The 18,889-nt window shown below is 41.2% G+C and overlaps 1 protein-coding gene across 19 annotated transcripts in view; it reads right to left on the bottom strand.

Moving 5' to 3' along the window:
* The window catches only part of LOC114011272 (uncharacterized), a 45,741-nt gene that overhangs the window by 23,698 nt on the left and 3,154 nt on the right, over positions 1–18,889 (bottom strand). For 11 of the 19 annotated variants that reach the window (XR_008746392.1, XR_008746384.1, XR_008746386.1 and 8 more), the window contains 3 exons: positions 15,668–15,820; positions 13,298–13,430; positions 1,037–1,142 (listed from right to left, as the gene is read on the bottom strand). Coding sequence is in view for 3 of the 19 variants with exons in the window: in XM_055799235.1 (XP_055655210.1) it covers positions 12,859–12,915; positions 13,298–13,430; positions 15,668–15,820 (343 nt within the window). In the remaining 16 variants the exon portion in view is untranslated. Of the gene's footprint in view, positions 1–1,036; positions 1,143–10,266; positions 10,359–10,699; positions 10,777–12,540; positions 12,651–12,682; positions 12,916–13,256; positions 13,431–15,667; positions 15,821–18,889 lie in introns of those variants that run through there. The other 8 variants (XR_008746385.1, XR_008746389.1, XR_008746387.1 and 5 more) reach the window with 5 other exon arrangements.

The raw sequence follows: 18,889 nt of genomic DNA, 5'->3' as shown, positions 1-18,889 counted from the left end.
CTGCCACAACAACTATTTCAACAACGTATTTGCCAGTCATATTAATTAAAACTAATTCCTTGCAGGCCACAGAAAGCACAGAGTAAACCCACATGGAAAATGTCTAGGTTCTACCATGGCAAATCACATTAAAGAAAAAAAAATTGAAATTATCCTCAGGCAATAAAATTTGTCTCAGAAAATATACTCTCTTGGAAATTCTCAAATTGTAAATTCACAGCAAAGCTAAAAAGGCCTTTAATAGAGTCTTCTGAATGTGTAACTATGTATCTGTGGCTCTGCCCTGTGACTTCATACTGGTCATTAAAAGCTTCTAATAACTCAAATACAAAGCACTGAGCCTTGCTCAAGGTCCTGAGGTGACAGTTATTTACACATCATTTAGATGATTGTCCAAGACTAGAGTGGTTTAAGTGAAGCAGCACAGTTAAGTCTCCTAGACAGGTTAACAGGAATTTATCTTTTTCTCTTCCTGGTTCTAGAGTTTAAATAAAGTTTATATATATATTTATCAGGCTATAAAGGCATAAATTCTTAACCCCCTGCATACAGATTTGAAGCATAAAACTTATAACTAGTTCAGAAGTCTTAGTTAAGATTGAACTCACAAATGATGGCTTATTCTTTAGAAGTGCTTGATTTTCAGAAAAGTGTTTGGCTCTCCAAATGAGTACTCAAATGAATCCCCAAGGATATTTTGGTTAAGAAGCAAAATGCATCCAGGTTAACTCTGCACTTCATTTCCTTCTGGAGCCCGTGAATGGAAAGACAATCAGCTAGCAAAATGTGAAGTTATTAACAATGTGAATGTAGGCCCCAAAGCTGTACTTAGATGCAACAGCACAGACCCTTCTGCCAAAACCTGTAAGAGCCAGAATCTGGGAGAACAAAAGAGTGTTATGAAAAAGCACACTCCAGAAATCTGTGCAATGCTCAAACACTCTCCTGGTAAAATGGAAGCACTGGACATAAGCGTCAAAGACTGATATGTTAAAGTTTTCTTGCCAGAAGGTCAGTGCCAGTTATGTATACCTACCTCCAGGGTAAAGAAGATTAAAAGCCATCTGGCCATAGACCTGGGCAACCTGCTCTAGGTGACCCTACTTGAACAGGTAGTTTAGACCAACCTCAATCTTCCAACCCTGAAAAGAAAAAAGAAGGAAAAAAAACCCTAGAAGGTGATATTCCAGCAATTAACACCTACTCACCTAAGACAAGACAGGAAATAAGCGTGTAACTTTTGTTGAACATGATGCAGCAATATTTCTGGAGCTCCATTCACTCTCACCAAGTTAAACCTGACTCCAGGTAGTTAGTTAGGAATGTGAGAAATCTCCCCTATACAGGATTTTTGCAAACCTCCAGCATTATCTTAATGCAGTTTTGTTAAGTGAATTATTTATCAACTTGATACTTTCATTGATCAATGTAGGGAACTCCCACCAAAGCAGTCAATCGGACTTCTGAGTGCAAATCAATAGCAAGCATTTAAAGGGATATTCTTCCTTTGATGTATATAGGAAACCCCCATTAAACAATAATGGGAAGTATCCAAGGAATTATCTTGCTAAAAATCACACAAAATAAAGGCAATTTTTTACTACACCTGTTTTGGTGTTGATTTGGAGGTTTATTTTATAACCTGATTCACATTTTGCGTTACTGAAAGTTAGCCTGAATTCTGTTTAAGCTTTCTCACAGGATATAATCTGTTCTGTAACCGGCATTACCAAGTTCTTCACCATACAGGCTTCTACAGGTTCTGTGAAAATGCACTTATCCTGGAATCATTACTCACTTCATAAAACAGAGTAACTGTTCTAGTATTTAAACACAATCTTTATTCTCAAGTAAAGCATCCGTACAGGAGACTGTTTTGTAAAGCATTTTGTCCCACAATGGCTGTGTCAGTTTCCCCATTTAGGTATGTCCTAAGCTTAGCTGGGCAGAATGTTAAACTCTCCTTAGCAGAAAGCCAGGCTTTGTTGTTTTATTAAGGTTATTAAGCATATCAATCGCTTCCTGGTTCTTAGTAAATTTACAGCCCAACATTCAACAGACTGTAAATTGCAATACACGACTATGATAGCCAGGCCCTGGATTGAGCTATTTTTTTGTTTGAGAGGCAAATTTATTCCTTCATGGAGCTGAATTTTTTTTTTTTTTTCAAAGGAAAATGCATTGAAGCCACTGGCACTAAGAATTAACAGAATCCTCATATTCTTCAGTAAGGTCATGCAAGTGTTGATGCCTTCTGGAAGCAAGCTTCTGTTAGAAATGCTGTTGTCATTCATTAAAAAGAAATTGTATCTCTGAAACTTAAAAAGCATCCAAATTTTCCAGAGTACTTTCATTCAAGAGTAGTCAGATCACCTTGGACTTTTTCTTTATACCAACACAATGCTCGTAAACTGTGACTATAATCGTGTGACAATTATCTACCATTAATGTGGACAGAAACATTTAAAATAGCAAAGAACAGACAACTGCTAACCACCATGGCAGAATATCTTAGACACAGGCATTTCATCAACAATTATTTGAACTATGGCATATAAACTGGTGGCCATTTTCTTTGCCCCTTTTTCCTCAGACTTGACCAACAGTCTACATCCTGCCTGCATTCTGTATGGAGCCCAGCAACAGCTAGATCGAAGACATTCAATGAAAATCAAATTAATGTGACAAGAGTGGCTTTGTGCTTAGGCTTTGCGCTTAGGCTTTGCATACAGTCATTTACTCCCCGTGTATAAAACTTTGTCTTTTAGAACAAAAATTTCCTGTCTGCGCATCTCTCTGGTGTCTCCTCCTCATTTTCCACATACTGCCATCCTCACATGGGCATTGCAGTCAGCAAATCTGATCATAGATGAACTTTTTCCAGAATTATATCTGTTCCACTACCCCATTCAAAAAAGAGGTGCAGTGTTGTCAGGCCAATGAAGATGCAGGCACAAAAAAGAGAACTTGGCTTAAGAGAGCGTTTGCATACTTTTGGGATCACCAATGAATTATCCCTCACGTTAGACTGTCACAACCCACAACCCCATTTTTCCTTCCTTTGTGGCACAGAACAGTCTGCTAAGACCATCTAGAGAATGTTATTGAACTTTGGCTACTGAAGAAATATAGTCATGCCCTGACCTTCCTGGTTGCCTTCCTGTAGCACATTACGCATATGCTATGTACTATTGATCCTAAGCCTTCTAAAGGGTTCTCAGAAATGTCTTTTGGCCACTATAGAGGAAGTCTCACAGGCCAGATTTTCCCTGTACCCTTCTGGAATTAAGAGTATTTATGGCCAACAAGGGCTTGCAGAACCTAAACTGAAAGACAATGGCTCTTTTCAATTCACCTATCTCTGTCCATATAAATATTTTCTGGGGGTATCAACCACATCTCTTTGTTTTAATGGCACGTTTCAACATTGTGGTAGAGAAGGAAAATCTCTTTAGCAACTGGGAGTTACTTTGTTTAGAAAGAATCATATTTGCTTTTGTATTACAAAGAAAAGCCAGTGTTTCATGGCAGTGACTCCTCACTTTAACCTAATGGATGTTCTCTTTCAGGGATTATTGACCTGTTAGAAATTTCTAGATGCATTGACAGTAAACAAGGCAGAGACCATAATGTGGGAAGATGGAAACACACTGGAGAATTTCTGTAGTCAGTTTGCACTGGGTAGCAAAAAGGTCTGCTAGCACTGCTCAGCAAAGAAGAGATGCTTTGTAACATAAGCCTCTGCACCTTTCTCTGAACCACAACTTTCAGATTACGAACATAAGAAGCTATTAAGGAAAAAAAAAGCTTCTTTGTAAATCTGATCAAAAACGATAGGAATTTCTCTTACTAATTTCTAACATTCTCTATGCTTGTGCATACCATAACATGGAATTACACCCTATAAATTGATTAGAAGCAGGGGAAAAGATATGCATCTTTTCAGAGGCTGGTATATCCATGAAAAGAAGGAGAAGAAAGTCTTCTGGAATATACTTGGATGTTATTTTATTTATTAAAAGAAAAACACTTTGGTTAGAATTGCTGGATTACACATCTGCTTTCCAGCCAATTTTGACCTTTTACTCATTAAAAAGTAACAGACAGAGAGGTCCAGTTCATTAGCCATTCTTGTCCTGCAGAGCAAACTTGACTGGTCAGCCTACAATCCTGTTTCTGGATTCTGCAACCAGAAGCACTGATATAAATTCTGTAACTGAATGATTCCCCATTAAAACACCAGCTACAGACTAAGGATGCCAGGCTTCCTGGTTCCTCTAGCTCCACATCATCTTGCTAGGTGGGCAGCTGGAGGCTCTATTTCATTTATTAAAACTATGAGGCATGTGAGGTACGGAAATGAGTCCATATTAGCAGGTTTGGTGTTACAGAATATACAATATACAAAGATATGCCAGAGAGTGGTTTTGCCCACCCAAATCAAAATGAAATCCTTTCCCAAAGTCAAGCTCTTCCTTTTTCTTGCTCAGTTACAGTACACACAGATGCACAGCCTTCTTAAAAGAAAAGCTTCCTTGACTGCAACAATTGGAAATTACACACATAACATTTTAAATTACAGCCCACACAAAACCCTCTCCCTGTAAAATCCCTTGATGGCTAACCAGTATTGCTAAACTTCCTCATATACCCAGAGCATACTCCTGAACCTTGTTCCTTTGTGTTGTGAAAGGGAACATTTCCAATCCTCCCAAATTCAAATGGTTTTGTGAGTTCCTGGGCTTTTACCGCTCCGGCTAAGAGACTCCCAAAGGCTCAGCAGAAGACAAAGGCAAGGTGCACATGGCCAAGTGTGCTGCTATTGTGTTATCAGCTCTCAGGTGACCAATGAATATCTTATCTTAAGTCATCCTTTCCTATGCCTTTTTTCTGGGAGGGTTGGTGGCATGGATGGCTCCTCTTCCTGGAGGCCTCAGTCAAGTTAAATCAACATATTCCTAGAATTAACATACAAAATCTAGGGCAGCATAAGGTGTTCCTACATTATTCCCACACTTTAGTAGATGATTCTGTTTTCTGTAGTCAACACCCAGACTCCTACAGTATAAATGCGAAGGCGGTGCACTCATGATCTAAGCACACCCATGTGCCTGGGAGCCACTGGTGAAATAGCAAAAAAAGAAAACCACTTCAGATCGCAGAGGTAAACAAACTGTGGTTTACAGTTTACTGCATGCTTTGGCTATGCTTTTAATAATTTTGATTCCATCTGCCCCCTCTGATTTCTAAGATGTGATTTTCATACCTCTGTATACAAATTTGTGCGAAAATGTGTGCAAATTGGTATTACAAACACACAGACGTTGTGTTGAAAGCTGTCAGTGTTTTTGTAAGAGTATATTATGAAAGCCATTGTTTTCTTTTTCACTTCCTAGGAAAGAAAAATATACATACATAAATGGGTAAGCATTGTGGAATCTTAGCACAATTTACCTGCTTTCTATCATTCCTTCATTACTTCTTTCAATGAAAGATAAATTAAGAGATCCATAGATGTATCTTGAAAAAACAACCCCAAAATAAGTCTTTAACACAAAAATTATTCCTACAGTGATACTGTGTGGGATCTCGGGCTTTTGATTTTGATTCTGAAGTTGTTAGTCATTTCATAATGCAGGATATTCCTGCCAAACTGGCAGTAATTCTGAAATTTTTAGTAATGTTTTAATGAAGAAGAGTCTATTTCTAGCCTAATTTTGTATCCTCACCAATGGCAGTAGATATATTCTCGAAAATACAGGGATAAAAATTACAACAGCACTTATTTTCTCAGAAGATAAATACAAATCAAATGTGTACACAGTTTACACATAAATGTAGTTATCCTTGAATCTGGGTGATTTTTATTTCAGCATTTTTCTATCTGAGATCTTGGCTTTCTGTGCGACTCTGCAAGATCAGTGGTTTTGCCCTGCCTCTCCCTTTCCTTTCAGTGTGTAACTGCCTTATACAAAGTGATATTTGTATGCCAGCAGGTAATATGTTTATGGAGTAGTCACCCAGACCTGACAAGTACTGTAGTGGATTTCTTTTGAAAATTGCCCAAGGTGGGGTTATTTCGTCTGCTTTGACAAATTGTACATGCACTATCCACATTATGCTGTCACATCTACCTTAGGTTCATCAGTATCTTATTACTGATGCTGTTGTTTTCAAATCTAAACACAGTATGGGGAAAGCAAGCAAGCACAGAAATAAACCTATCTTAGCAATAATTTTAAAAACAAAGCCTGAAACAATGACACTGTGCAATAGCCTTGAGTGATTTTTTTTTTTTTAATAGCTGTTTTCTAATTATTCAGAGAACGGAGAGTGGAGCTTTGAAAAGGTGCTAATAGACCACGAATGTGCAGCAGTGTAGTTCACAGCTAAACAAACTCCCACTTGAAGCTTGGGCAGAAAAAAAAATTAGGACACCACAGAAGTGAATTAAAAATCATGCAAACAGTCCCAGCAACAACCAGGGCAGCAGCAGCTTATAAGATCAGCTTCATTTGGCAGGGTGCCCATCACACCATGACCTAAGAGGGCCAGGGCAGGAGGATATCTTTATGGCTTGCAAAAAGAACATGGGGCGGGCTGCCAGGGGGAGGGATGGAAGCAAAAGAAACATCTTTTAAGCCTATGTTGAATTAACTTGCTTTACAAAACACTTAACAACAAACTTTTAGGTCTTTTAAATGGGTTCAGAGAGCTCTTCTATAATTTTAGACTGTAGACAAATATTCACTCTGGATCAGCTGCACTACTGGGAGAGATTACTATGGCAATGCCCCTCCTCCTGCCTGGGGGCATTGTCCCCTCAAATCTCCCAGAGATGCTCATGTGCATTCTCCAAATGAGACTGTGGTTCCATGACAGTCTAATCCGATCTAAACTGGGGCTGCCGCAGTCCCTCCATCCCCAGCTGCTGCCCTTCCCCATGCCAGCCAGGATGCTTGTCTGGTCCCACACCAAACCAGTTCAGAAAAGGCAGAACTAACTCGAAAAATCAAACCACATCCCTGCCAGTTCAGCTCCCGGTGGAGTCAAACAAGCACCAGCACTGGTGCAAGAGATGGGGTGGGGATATACATGATGCAAAGCCAGGCTCCAACGGCTCTGGTTTGGATCAGCTTAAACCATCTTGGAACCGCACTCCAGACTGGGCTAGCCAACGCCTGATATTTAAACTGCTTGTGCTGATCTAGCACTTTCTGCCTGGCTTAAGTTTGGGAGTGGTCCTAAAAAGAGCTTCCTCATCAGATCAGAAGGGGTGGGCAGCCTCCTCTTGCTAGCCCTTTCCTCAGACACACCTGCACGCAGGGTTTCATGGAAATGGCCTCCTGTGATCCATAAACCTATAGGGAGTTTCTGTGTTCTTGTGGCAGGACAGGCACTGACAAGCAAGCAGCCCTCCGTGTTGAGCTGAGGGAAGCTCCCTCTCAGGGACAAAGCCAAGCTTCCAAGCATCCCACAACAGCCAGGGCACGCTGAGAAGCTGTGATGAACTACCACGATTCAAGCCCAATGTGACTGATGATTTGAATGTAAAGACATGCTAAGGAAAGATGGTAAAAGGAAGGGACTAGAAGGAAGGGACTCCCCCTTCCTGAAGTTTACCAGGTTTTTCATCAGATCCTGAGTAGTGAGGCAGTAAACAAAGTGGTTTGGTACTTGCTGACTTGTTTGCACACATCATCACATCTGATGCATGCATGCTGGTGCAGAGATGGGGAGGAACACACCATATCAAACAGAAAATGTGTAATTAAGACTTTTACTACCTCCAAAGGTCACCTGCTTCTTTCCAGTAGTAGCTGTGGAACAGTTTAGAGCCGAAACTCTGGAGGGTAAAATCAAGGATACCCAAATTAGCCACTAGATAGGGAGAACATCCCATAAGATACACCTTGTGTCTTTACTTGAAAGATGGGTTTAATTGCCAGTTCTTCCACAGCCTTCCCTCATCATCGCAGTTTCACACATATTTAATTCTGCTGGACCCACATACATCTGTGAAGAGTACATTCCGCAAAGTATTGTGATGATAGACACATTAGGAACTGGAGATGCTCTGGAGATGCTCAGACAGCAGAGTGATAAGGCCTATATAAAGCAATCAAGAGAGAAAACATTTTACGTCCAAGGAATGAGAGAGGAAAGACTGGATTCACTGGGAAAAGCACTTGAGCTTCTGAGGAAACCAAGGGAAAAACCAGTTAAGTTAGAAGAAAACCCTGAAGCCACCTTTTAGATGCCAGCCTTGGTAATGGGAGGCAAGTCTATACCTATGAGTTCCCAGCCTGTGACATTTCACTTACAGCAGCACATCTGAATGGTTGAGTGATGTGGCTTGGGAAAGGAGCAGGAGTAACATTGCTCAGCCTTCAAATTGTGTGAGGCAGGAAAATATCTTAATAGCCTGAAACTACTCCAACGTTTGTTGGCAGGAAGATGTAGTTGACTGTGAAGCAAATCGAAAACATTTATACTGGGAAGGGAAGGAGGAGGAAAAGAGAAAGATGTAGTCGGGGTAAGTTCAGTAAAGCAGAAGGTCTAACCTATATGCTTGCAGAACTGCTTACTGGAGTGAAGACACTAGAACTAAAATTACACCTTTTTAAAAATATGTCAACCTGTTCAGCTTATTGTCCAACAGACAGTTTTTCATTGCCAATTGCTTTATTTTCAGATGACAATTTATACCCTAAATGTCTTTGGGTTGAGACCCCTGTTCAAGGGGTAATCCAATGGCCAGCACAGGACTGTCCCTTAGATGCACTTCATTTGTACCGTTATGGAGGTTTGCATGCTTTGTCATAAGGGGTACGCTCCATAGGTATTAACACTCAAGCCAAGACTGTTATTTTCTCCCCACTCCCCCCCAAAAAAGTGGATTGAGTTCTGCTTTTTCACTGATTCTCAGGAGAAATATAAAGATCCTCTCTGCCAGCTGCAGATGTGTTCTATTTTTTCTCCTACATCAGAGCTTCTGAATCACTCTTAATAATAGGCAAAGGCTATTCATACCAAATGGGGAAGTTCTCACACACTATGATAAAGCATTTCACCCATTTGCAAAAAAAAAAAAAAAAAAAAGAAGAAGAAAACACTACCCACAGAACTGCAACATCACATCATCTGTGCTTTGCTGAATGTTCACAAAACAACATTGGAAGTCATTGAAGTGTCAGATAGTGATTTCATCATGTGTCAGGCCTCCCACTAATAAATGATTCATCTTTCTCAGTACTGACACCTCAAAGAATTAAGGAAGAGAAGAAAGAAATTCATAAACTTTAAAGCGAGAAGTACTCTACTGATATTATACTTCCCAAGTAAACAGAAGCTTATGCACACACTAAGAATGTGTTTAGAATTTAACCTTCCATTTATCTGAAGTGTACTTTTAAGTTTTAAAAGTGAATCTATTATAGAAAAAAGGTATCAAGGAATTCCATGTGTAGTGTATCACCATAATGCACAGAGGTAAATTGCTCAATTTACAAATACAAGATTTTACACACACACATAGAGCTTTGTGAACTGAAACTGGAATTGGGTATCTTTTCTGGTTTGTACAGCAGCAATTAGCAGTATGTTAGAGACAATAAGCCCACCCCAACCTCCCAGTACCGACTACAGTTGTAAAAGCAAATCTAGCTCCTCTTGAAGACGATGAGCAACTTCCAGTTGACTCTAATGGAAATGAGACTGGAAGGAAATTTGCCATTTTAATAGGAATTTACCTAATCATTCTTTGGTGCTTCAGAAAGCCAGAACATCTTCCATTGATGACAGTAGCTCTACTGGATGAACAGGACTAACTAGGAATCCAAACTTACTTCTCCCAGAAGGTATGAACTTAAATACAGACCCAAACCAGGCAATGTACTTAGCAAGATATACCATTTTTGCTTGGTTTGCTAGGACACTGAAGTTTGTGTAGTCACACACTGAGTTTCCAGTTAATTTTTTTCTATTTCAACAAAATGCAGTAGAGGTACAGAGGTCTCAAATTCCTGCATTCTTTGTAAAAAAATAAATAGCTAGGAGAAGAAATAGATTCTAAAAGAGCCCTAACTGGGGGGGGGGGGGGGGGGGGGGGGGGGGGGAAGGAAAAATGAAAAAAAAAAGCTGTAACACGAATGTAAACCTTATGAAACATTAAAGAATCCACATGGGAGAGAGACCTAACAAATGACCCCACAGTAGGAAAAAAAGAGACAAATGTAATTCACTATGAAACCATGAAACACTGACCTACAGAAAACCAGGTGGCTTTGCTGGTTCCACCACTAATGGAGCTCCTCTGGCTGTAGGAGGGTTTTTGCCCCCGCTCATGAAAACAGCAACTATTATAAACAAAACACTTCAATCAGTAGACTGAAAGCTGGAGGAGCATATGGATACAGAATTTACCCCACTTGATTCCTCTCCTGGAGCAGGGAAAAGAAATAGATGAAGATCAGAAAGTTTGGACTTGGACTCAGAGATCCATGCTCAGCAGAAATTAGGCTTGTAGGAAAACTGCTGGGGACAGAAAAAAGCCACAAGCCCCTGAGGTCTGCCGTCCCAAGCAAGTACTGATTTCATTGGCTCACTCCGAATATGTATACCAGAGATACCAGCATGATGATGGAGTACTTAAAAGCAGTAATACACAAAAGCAAACTATTCTTTGCTGTTTCCCCACCTCTTGTTTTGGTAGAATTAATTCGGGCATCCTGGCTAAAGATGATGTCCGGTTTCTCCATCAGTATGACCCCTTCACTGTCAGCAGAGGAATGTAAAAGATGGCAATGAACATATGTATGTAGGAAAATTTACATGGCTGCGGGGCAGTATGCTTGGATGATCAAAAAGAAAATAAAATATTAAATACTTAAAACACTTTACCATGAAATTGCCTTCTCCCCCTTCCCCCATCCTCCCCCCCATGTTAAATCAGGTAGAAAAGTGTGATAATATTAAGGCTTAATCCAATTTAAATAAATTATTTTCTTGTAAATGTTAAAACAATCATTACATGCATCATTTACCCCCTCTTCTGCCCATAGTCTTAAATTATACTCCATTGTATCCAGATGGAAAAAATATGCAGAAATGTTTTTTTAAACATCAGAAATTTTGTTTTTGATTATAGTCAGAGGTAAAAGTCATTAAGGAGCCCTAGGAAAAAAAAAAAGAAGGAAGAAATCTTAGAAAGCATTATGGGATTTTGTGCAGCAAACTTAATTAAGAAATTTCTTTGCTAGGTTACCAACAATATTTTATTACAAGCTTAAGGTATAAGATTGTTATAGCTCTCTGTCGTGCTTGGCAGCAAAGAAAGAACACATGCAAAGAACAATCTTGTTCTTACAATTAATTACAAATGTACAAATGAATGATATATCAGACCCTGTCTACACTGCATAGTCACGCATTTATAACCATTTCACCATACACAGTTATTAAAAAGCATGCTTTTTATCTACAGTAGCTTGATACCACATCACAGCCACGGGTAGCTATGTTTATTCATGCACAGCTACCACCAGCCAGAACTATATGTATGTGTCAGTGCATTTTAGCAAAATCTGCATCAAATAACCAGTAGTGCAGGTCTCTTCAGCTAGATTTTTGTTTTTCAAGCAGGCAGACTAGAAGCAAGATAGGAGAAGATAAGCCAGAAATGCATGGGTGGCAAAGGGCAGATGGTAACAGACCATTCTGGCCATTCTGTCAGCTGATGTGGCGACAATCACCCAACATGGAATTGCTTACCAACCCATCCTGTTTGCCTCGCACATCCTTACTGTTCAAAAACGCATCTGCCACAGAAGGGGTGAGGAATTCTCTTCCCACTGGCAATATAAATGTCCGAGGGGGAAAGACCTGAGCACTGCCAAGTCCCTTGCGGTCTGAGGACGGCCAGTGGAAGAACCCTGCAAGAACATTTCTGCAGCACAGCACAGCAGCACGCAGGACAATGAGCACTGATGAATTAAGATGAATCCTAAGTAGAGAAGTCCATTCTAAATCCTCCCCTCAGAAATCTCAGTTCATCCAGCTGTGTCACTGGATCATGGCGAGGTGTCAAGTCTGGGTCTCCAGCAAGGGTGGGAATACAGATAGCTACAGAAGAAAGAACAGTTCAAAGGGTGTCCACTTCAAGACTGAGTGAAGTCACGAACCAACCAGAAATTCCTGCTATGGCTACAAGAACACTTGACACCTACATGCACTCATCCCTGTAGACACAAACCATTGCTCAAGGCTTACAACACTGATCTCAGAGGCAGGATTTTTAAATCACCACTCTACTACTAGGCCAGCAAAACATATTTTATTTTAACCTCACGCCTTCAGATCATGCTTCTTCTTAGGAACGTTTGTTTCACTCAGCTGCCCAAAGCCAGTCCTAGCCATGAGACTGAATAACACCAGCCTCACTGAGAAGTGTTTCAACAAACCCAAATCACTGCAGCCCTGAGCATGTAACTTTCCAGACAGTTTTACTGGTTACAGAGGGAATTCCAGTCTTTGACTCACTGGTAAGTAAGTGTGTTCCCACGCCGTTTCCTCATCCACCCAGTTCCCTTGTCCTGAACTGTTTGCTAAGAAAGCCTGAGATTATTTTTGTTACGCTTCATGCAGAGAAACTACAACATACAAACATATAATTATATAGTGATGAGATGCTCCAATTGCAAAAGCCATAAATTCTAAACAAGATTATCTTGGTTTTAAAACTCATCTTCCCTGGTTCAGAAGATGAGCCATCTCATGGCCCAGATAGGCAAGATGACATATTACAGTTTATGTTACGATTACATAAATTACCAGGCACGCACTTACTAGAAAGGGCTGCTAGGGCTGTTGCCCACACTTTTCATGACAGCTGCAGGCGTCATGTTCTCCTGTCAACTGATGGGAGAATGGTATAGGAACTCAGTATGACAAGCATATTTTTAATTTACAGGCAACCCTGGCAGTCTGAAAACTTTTTAATTAATGAACACAACTGACTGGGTACATGTGTGCGGCAAAGCTGGCTAAACCGCCTTGGGTACTAGAGGTAGACTTGGCTTTCTGCACTAATTTATCACTGCAGAGAAGTAATCTAAGGGCAAACAATCATACATTTCAGTGGGATAAATGAGCACATCCAGACCTTTCTACTTCATCAGCTAGACTGCCAGAGGTACTCAAATGGGCTTGTTCAAAGCTAGCTTTGGTCCCCCTGCAATCTGCAATACAGATCTAACCTTTGTTTTTTGGAAAATGCCACAGGCAGCGTGACTCCTACCTCACCGTCCTGCTTGTAGATGCAGGGAGCCTTCACTACAGCAAATCCAGCAGAACTCAACTGGAAGAGGGAGGAGAGGAGATGCTGTGACACTGCCCACGGGGCCTGCAGAGCGGCGTGTGTAGTTCTGATCCTGGGGAAGCAATAACTTGATCAGTGCTCAACCATGCTCTCTTGGCACTACACAGGCTTCAAAAAACATGTTTCCATTGTGACCAGATACTCGCTTTAATAAACAAACTTTAATAAAACAAACAATTGAAAAAAAGCCAGATGCTCCTGCACAGCATTCCCTGTAAGCCATTTACAGAAAACCACTCTCGTGGGCCAGCAAGCAACCTCTTCCCAGGCCAGGCACCAAGCAGGAACAGAGACTGCTGCAGCTGCTGAGCAGGAAGGGCTGGGCCCACTGGGGCTTGGAAATAAAACAAACAGCTTCTTTGGCAAATAGCTATTTCTTCCTGGACTGGTCAGCAAGAGGCACGGTGGAAGCTGGCTGGCTGGTGACTTGAGCGAGCCCATCGTCTTCCCGATGTGTTGTGTTTGTGTCAGTGAAGACAACAAACCTTAAACTGTACCTGAATCCCTTAAGAATTATAACGACATGACCTACACTTGGTTGGGCCATCCTTTCTCTCTTGTTGTTGCTGGTGCTATTTTAAACGTAATTCAGCTTTTGCCACAACTCACTCATGCCCGCTATCCTTAATCTACAAACACGCAAGGAAAATAATTCAGCTTTATTATCCATATTCCCTGAGCTCGCATTTCATAAAGTATAAGCACACTCCAGAAAGAACGATTCCCAAAATAGCCAGGCATGTACATTTCAACCTTCTCTCTAGGAGAGCAGTTCAAAAACACAGGTCCTTACAGGTCCTTGTAACACTTAAAATTGCTAACCTGAACCTCTTGATAGCAGCAAGCGATATCTTCAGAAACAGCTGGTGTTTTATCTTAGCCTCTCACACCAAGCTACTACATACTATGTACGGTGTTTATATAGGCATTGCAGTGACAGGAGACATAGCACGAACCAAACAGCACAAATTCCAGCTCACATCAGCAGAAGACTTTGCAACTGCGCATGCAAAGCCAGCACATATTATGAATTCAATAAAAACAACAGAGATCACCACTGGAGTTATTGTAACTGGCTATCACAAACAAGAAGGAAACATTCCTAAGTTTTTGGGCAACAAAAGCTATTACTAAGAACAAGCAAATCATACACTCAGCTCTTTGCTTAGTGATTTCAGGGGCTTGACTCTGTGGTGCTGGGGTACCTCAAAAACTGGTTAAAATTCAAAAGGAACTGAGAGCATCCAGCACCATACAGGATCAGGCCTCTTCTATGTTGTTAATAAACACTGACTTGTCTGATAACCTTCCTTATGACTGCAACAATAATTTGCTGTTTCTGTCCTTTCAGCAGGAGCCTCCACTATATTTGTGTTACTTCATTATTTATAAACATGGCCTCTTATTAAAAAACACAGCCTCTGCTGTGCTCAAAATTAATTCTGTTTGGCTGTAATACAAATGATGTTTCAAATGGGTGAAATTTATGATCAGTTACAAGGCAAAATGATGGCTCAACTTTGGCTAGTAAATTGGACACCAATAGCACTGACCCTGCCAGCACTGGAGCCAAGCTCAAGGCCTGATTCACCACTTTTCCACACTAAGTCATCACCTGGAACCAGCTCTGGGCAACTGAGCTGTTTGGGTTTTTTTCCAACAGAAGACTGTGTCCTCTGCTCGACAGGAGCATCATTACTGCCTATAAAGATGGGCTCCAGCATGCTGCATCTCATCTCAGAGCCATATGTACTCTCTTTGCAAATTAAGCCACCTCAAACAAGGCAACCTTCTTTCTTCTCGAGAAAGGCCTGCTTAGCAAATGGCCCTGGAAGGGAGGCTCTGCCCAGACAGCTGATGTGCAGGCAGGAAAGGCAGACATGCAGGCGACAGGCTTGTGTGGCCCTGTTGGCTGAACTGGGAGTGTCTAGAGCCTCCAGTCTACCCTGGAGCACAAAAACCTGTACTGCCTCTTCCCTTCCTCCCCCAAAATCACCAGACTCAATTTCTACAGCAAAGCTAGCCCTTGCCCCTTTCCAGCTACTTATTCCTTGCCCTGTTCCCCAGTCCTTCTCCCTTCTCACAGCCTACTGTACTTGGCTCTCTGCACTCAACTCCAGCCCCACCTCCACCCTCCCCTTTCAATTCTCCCACCACTTCCCAATCTGTTCCTCCTCTGCTACGGCACTACCCCATGCCTCTTTTGACTGTGCTGGGCTCCCTTGGGTGCCACGTCCCAGCCAGTTAAACATGCACTGCAGTACATCACACCAGTTTGGGCAGACCTACCTTTGCATAAAGGGAAGAGCAGAGGTGGCCATGAGGAGATCCTCCCCTTGCTCATCTAGCCAGCGTCGTCCTCTGATCACAACCTTGACTGCACTGGTGCCACGAGCCTGATCTTCCCCATGGCTCAAAGTCAGCTTTATACTCTTCATAAGGCTGGTGGGGAGGGAAGAAAAAACACACAGTTTCAAATGGACACAGAGAAGGAAGAAGAGGAGGAAGGAAGGCAGAATGGAGTGTTTCTCTCAAGCCTCTCTTCCACCCATTAAGACACTCCTGTTCCCCTTCTTCACATACAGCTCTTATTTCAGTGTAAAAGCATCTTACTTCAATTTAATGAACCAGTTAAAATTACTAACTCAACTAAAATAGTTCACATTTATGACAAATAACAGGTTGTTCAGCAACTTGCACTGAAACAAAAACTAGTTTGTACCAATTTGATAATTTTCATTCAAGCTCGTGTGCTTTTGAGAATTTTGTTAGAGCTTGTGCGCCTCAAGGGTTACTGTCCCACAGTCCTATTTCTCAACAGATGCAGGGCAACTAAGCAAACTGCAGTAAATGCTGAACAATGTGGCAAGGACAAGCACCCTTACATTGCCAGCTGTAAAAAGCAGTGAAATAAAATGTGAAGAAAAGAAAAGCTGACATAAGACTAAATTCAGCAGAGAAGAGGCAGACAAAGGGCCAAATGAAGGGATATTGCTTTTTCTGCGGTGCTCACATCAAGAACATAATGACTGTTCACAAGCCCCGTTTTCATCAGTTCTGTCAGCTGAAGGCACCTTAGCCACATTTTACAAATTGTAAACTGAGGCAGTCAGAAATTCAGAACTGAAGCATCTCTAAATACTTTAAACCCGATTCTTGGTAGTACTACACAGTGCATATTCTTTGAGTGCTCAAAGGATACAGCTTCCAGCAGCCTTTGGTGCAGATGCACATGTGTAGTCCTAAGAGAACGCATAAAATGAGGAACACAATGCAAGAGCTAACAGGAACACTTTAACAACCACAGACATATTTATTTCCCCATCTCCTCTTCTACATTTTCAAGTGGGGGAACAAAGTATCCTGCACACTAGATTTGGATCAAGGAGCTATGATGGTCACAAGTCACAACTCATCACCCACCTGACAACTGTAGCTATTTACGTACAAATTAGTAGTGCTGACCTGGCCACTATTAAAAGATTGATGTAAATGGCTTATCCAGCATCACACTCCTTGGCAGAGAATCAACTTCTCCAAAGCAACATTCAGCTGCTTTAACAATGAGATTATGTCTTCCCTTCTTGCATTCACAGGAACACAGGAGGGTAAGAGTTCAACAGACAACACTCTCCTTCAGCAAGCACTCCAATTCATCCCCAGAGCAGACTCATTTAATACACTGAATAAAGCCCAATCATCCTGGGGTGTGTGTGTATGCATTCTATTTTAAGTTTATTACAAAGCAATACATAGATGTATGGATGGAATTAAGATTGCATAAGCATTTCCTAATTCTGGTATTTTGTAACTTTTGAGTGGTTAACTTAGCCACTTTAATATCCTTTCACTCTGACCATCTGTGTAGTGTCTGTCTGCACATGTACGGAAGGCTGCCTCAAGGATCCTGGAGATGCTAGGCACCATGTCTCAATTACCCAGAGAACTTTATATCACATGCATAAATCTGCGTTGCATGAATCCAGTCTCCCTGTGCATGTGATACAGAATCCACTACACATGTAGAGCTTAGCTGCGTGACAGAAGCTGCCGGCCGGGAAACCCTTAGGCCCAGATGCAGAGACACCTCCTTGTGTGTACCCCAGTTTACTATGTTGCACGGTCATTACGTTTGCATTTTATGTACATATTTGACAAACGTGTACATTTATGCATATATTCAACAAGTGAAAAATTTGTGGAGACACAGCCAAACTGTCTGCCAGCAAGTGGCTACCCATATCTCTCTTTCCCCAAGGGAACAAATAAAAGGAAGTTCTACTTCCCTCTTCTGCAAGGGATTCATTCACAGCAGTAGCCATTTTTCTCTTAGATATGTACTGTAACACTATCTTTAATATTCTACTCCAATATTACAGTAATGTGGCATGGGGCTTTTATAACCAATGCAAAACAATAAGGCAGAATATGAATACAGGAAAGATAGGATGTAAAACTCAAGAGAAGGAGGAAAGGAACTCAAATTAGGGGATGTGGAAACCAGGATGTCAGGTCTAGACATAAACTTAAGTCAGTGGCAAGGTATCTACAGGTCGAGGCCCCTCGCTGATGGTACTCACATCCATCTTACCTGCTACAAGAAAGACTCATCTTCCAGTGGTAAAGATCTGTCTTCCCAAACATGAAACAAAATGTGCAATACATAAATGGTGTCATCACTTGTGGCACAAAGAGCTACTCTGTAGGAACATGTCTGGATTTTACAAACCTCAGGGTCAACTTTTGTAGTCTCTTTACCTACTTTATCAAGCTTCAATTTAAGAAAGGCATTTAGACCTCAAAAAATGTGAATTCCCTGTGTGTTACTGCATCTCCACAGATCGCCAGCCTGATTCTAGTGCTAGAAGCATGTTCTGTATCCCTCAGTGCAAAGCTACCAACCCTCTCCCACCCTCATCCTTCTCAGTGTATAAAAGGTTTTGCTTTCATCCACACAAGAAATTAGATCTCAGAATTCAAAGTTGCATTCTTTCAGATGTAGAAAACCTGTTTAACACTAGAGAACTTAATTTAGTCTTTTCCAAGGCAGGCATAATTCAGGTAAATATAACACAGTTGAGGAAAAGGTATCCAGAAGTAATTTTTATGAACTAGTAAGCAGCCATCTGTCCACAAACAATCACAGCCTGCCCCCAAGACAAGGCTCCTTTATGGCTGAACTTGTCTGGCATCATGCCCTTTGTTTGCTGACTGGTGAATTATGGCTCACAAATTCACCCCATGTTCTTTCTGCCTTGCCTGGACTGCTTGTGCCTATTGTTTTATCTGTTTGACCAGAAAGAATAAACAACAACAAAAAACCTGAAATGGTTATGCTTCGCTTTGGTTTATACTAGATCCACCTTTTCCTTATGAACAAACTATTCTTCTTTTATTTGTTTTGACCAGCAAACCGGGACCTTCCCCATTAGCTTACTAAAAACCTTGCCCCAGAACTCCGAGGATACCACAAATCATTTTGCATATACACATGCCTTCCATCTGACAGTG

Source organism: Falco peregrinus, chromosome 3 (assembly GCF_023634155.1).
Source record: "Falco peregrinus isolate bFalPer1 chromosome 3, bFalPer1.pri, whole genome shotgun sequence".
Taxonomy (NCBI): domain Eukaryota; kingdom Metazoa; phylum Chordata; class Aves; order Falconiformes; family Falconidae; genus Falco; species Falco peregrinus.
This window is presented reverse-complemented; position numbering and strand designations above follow the sequence as displayed.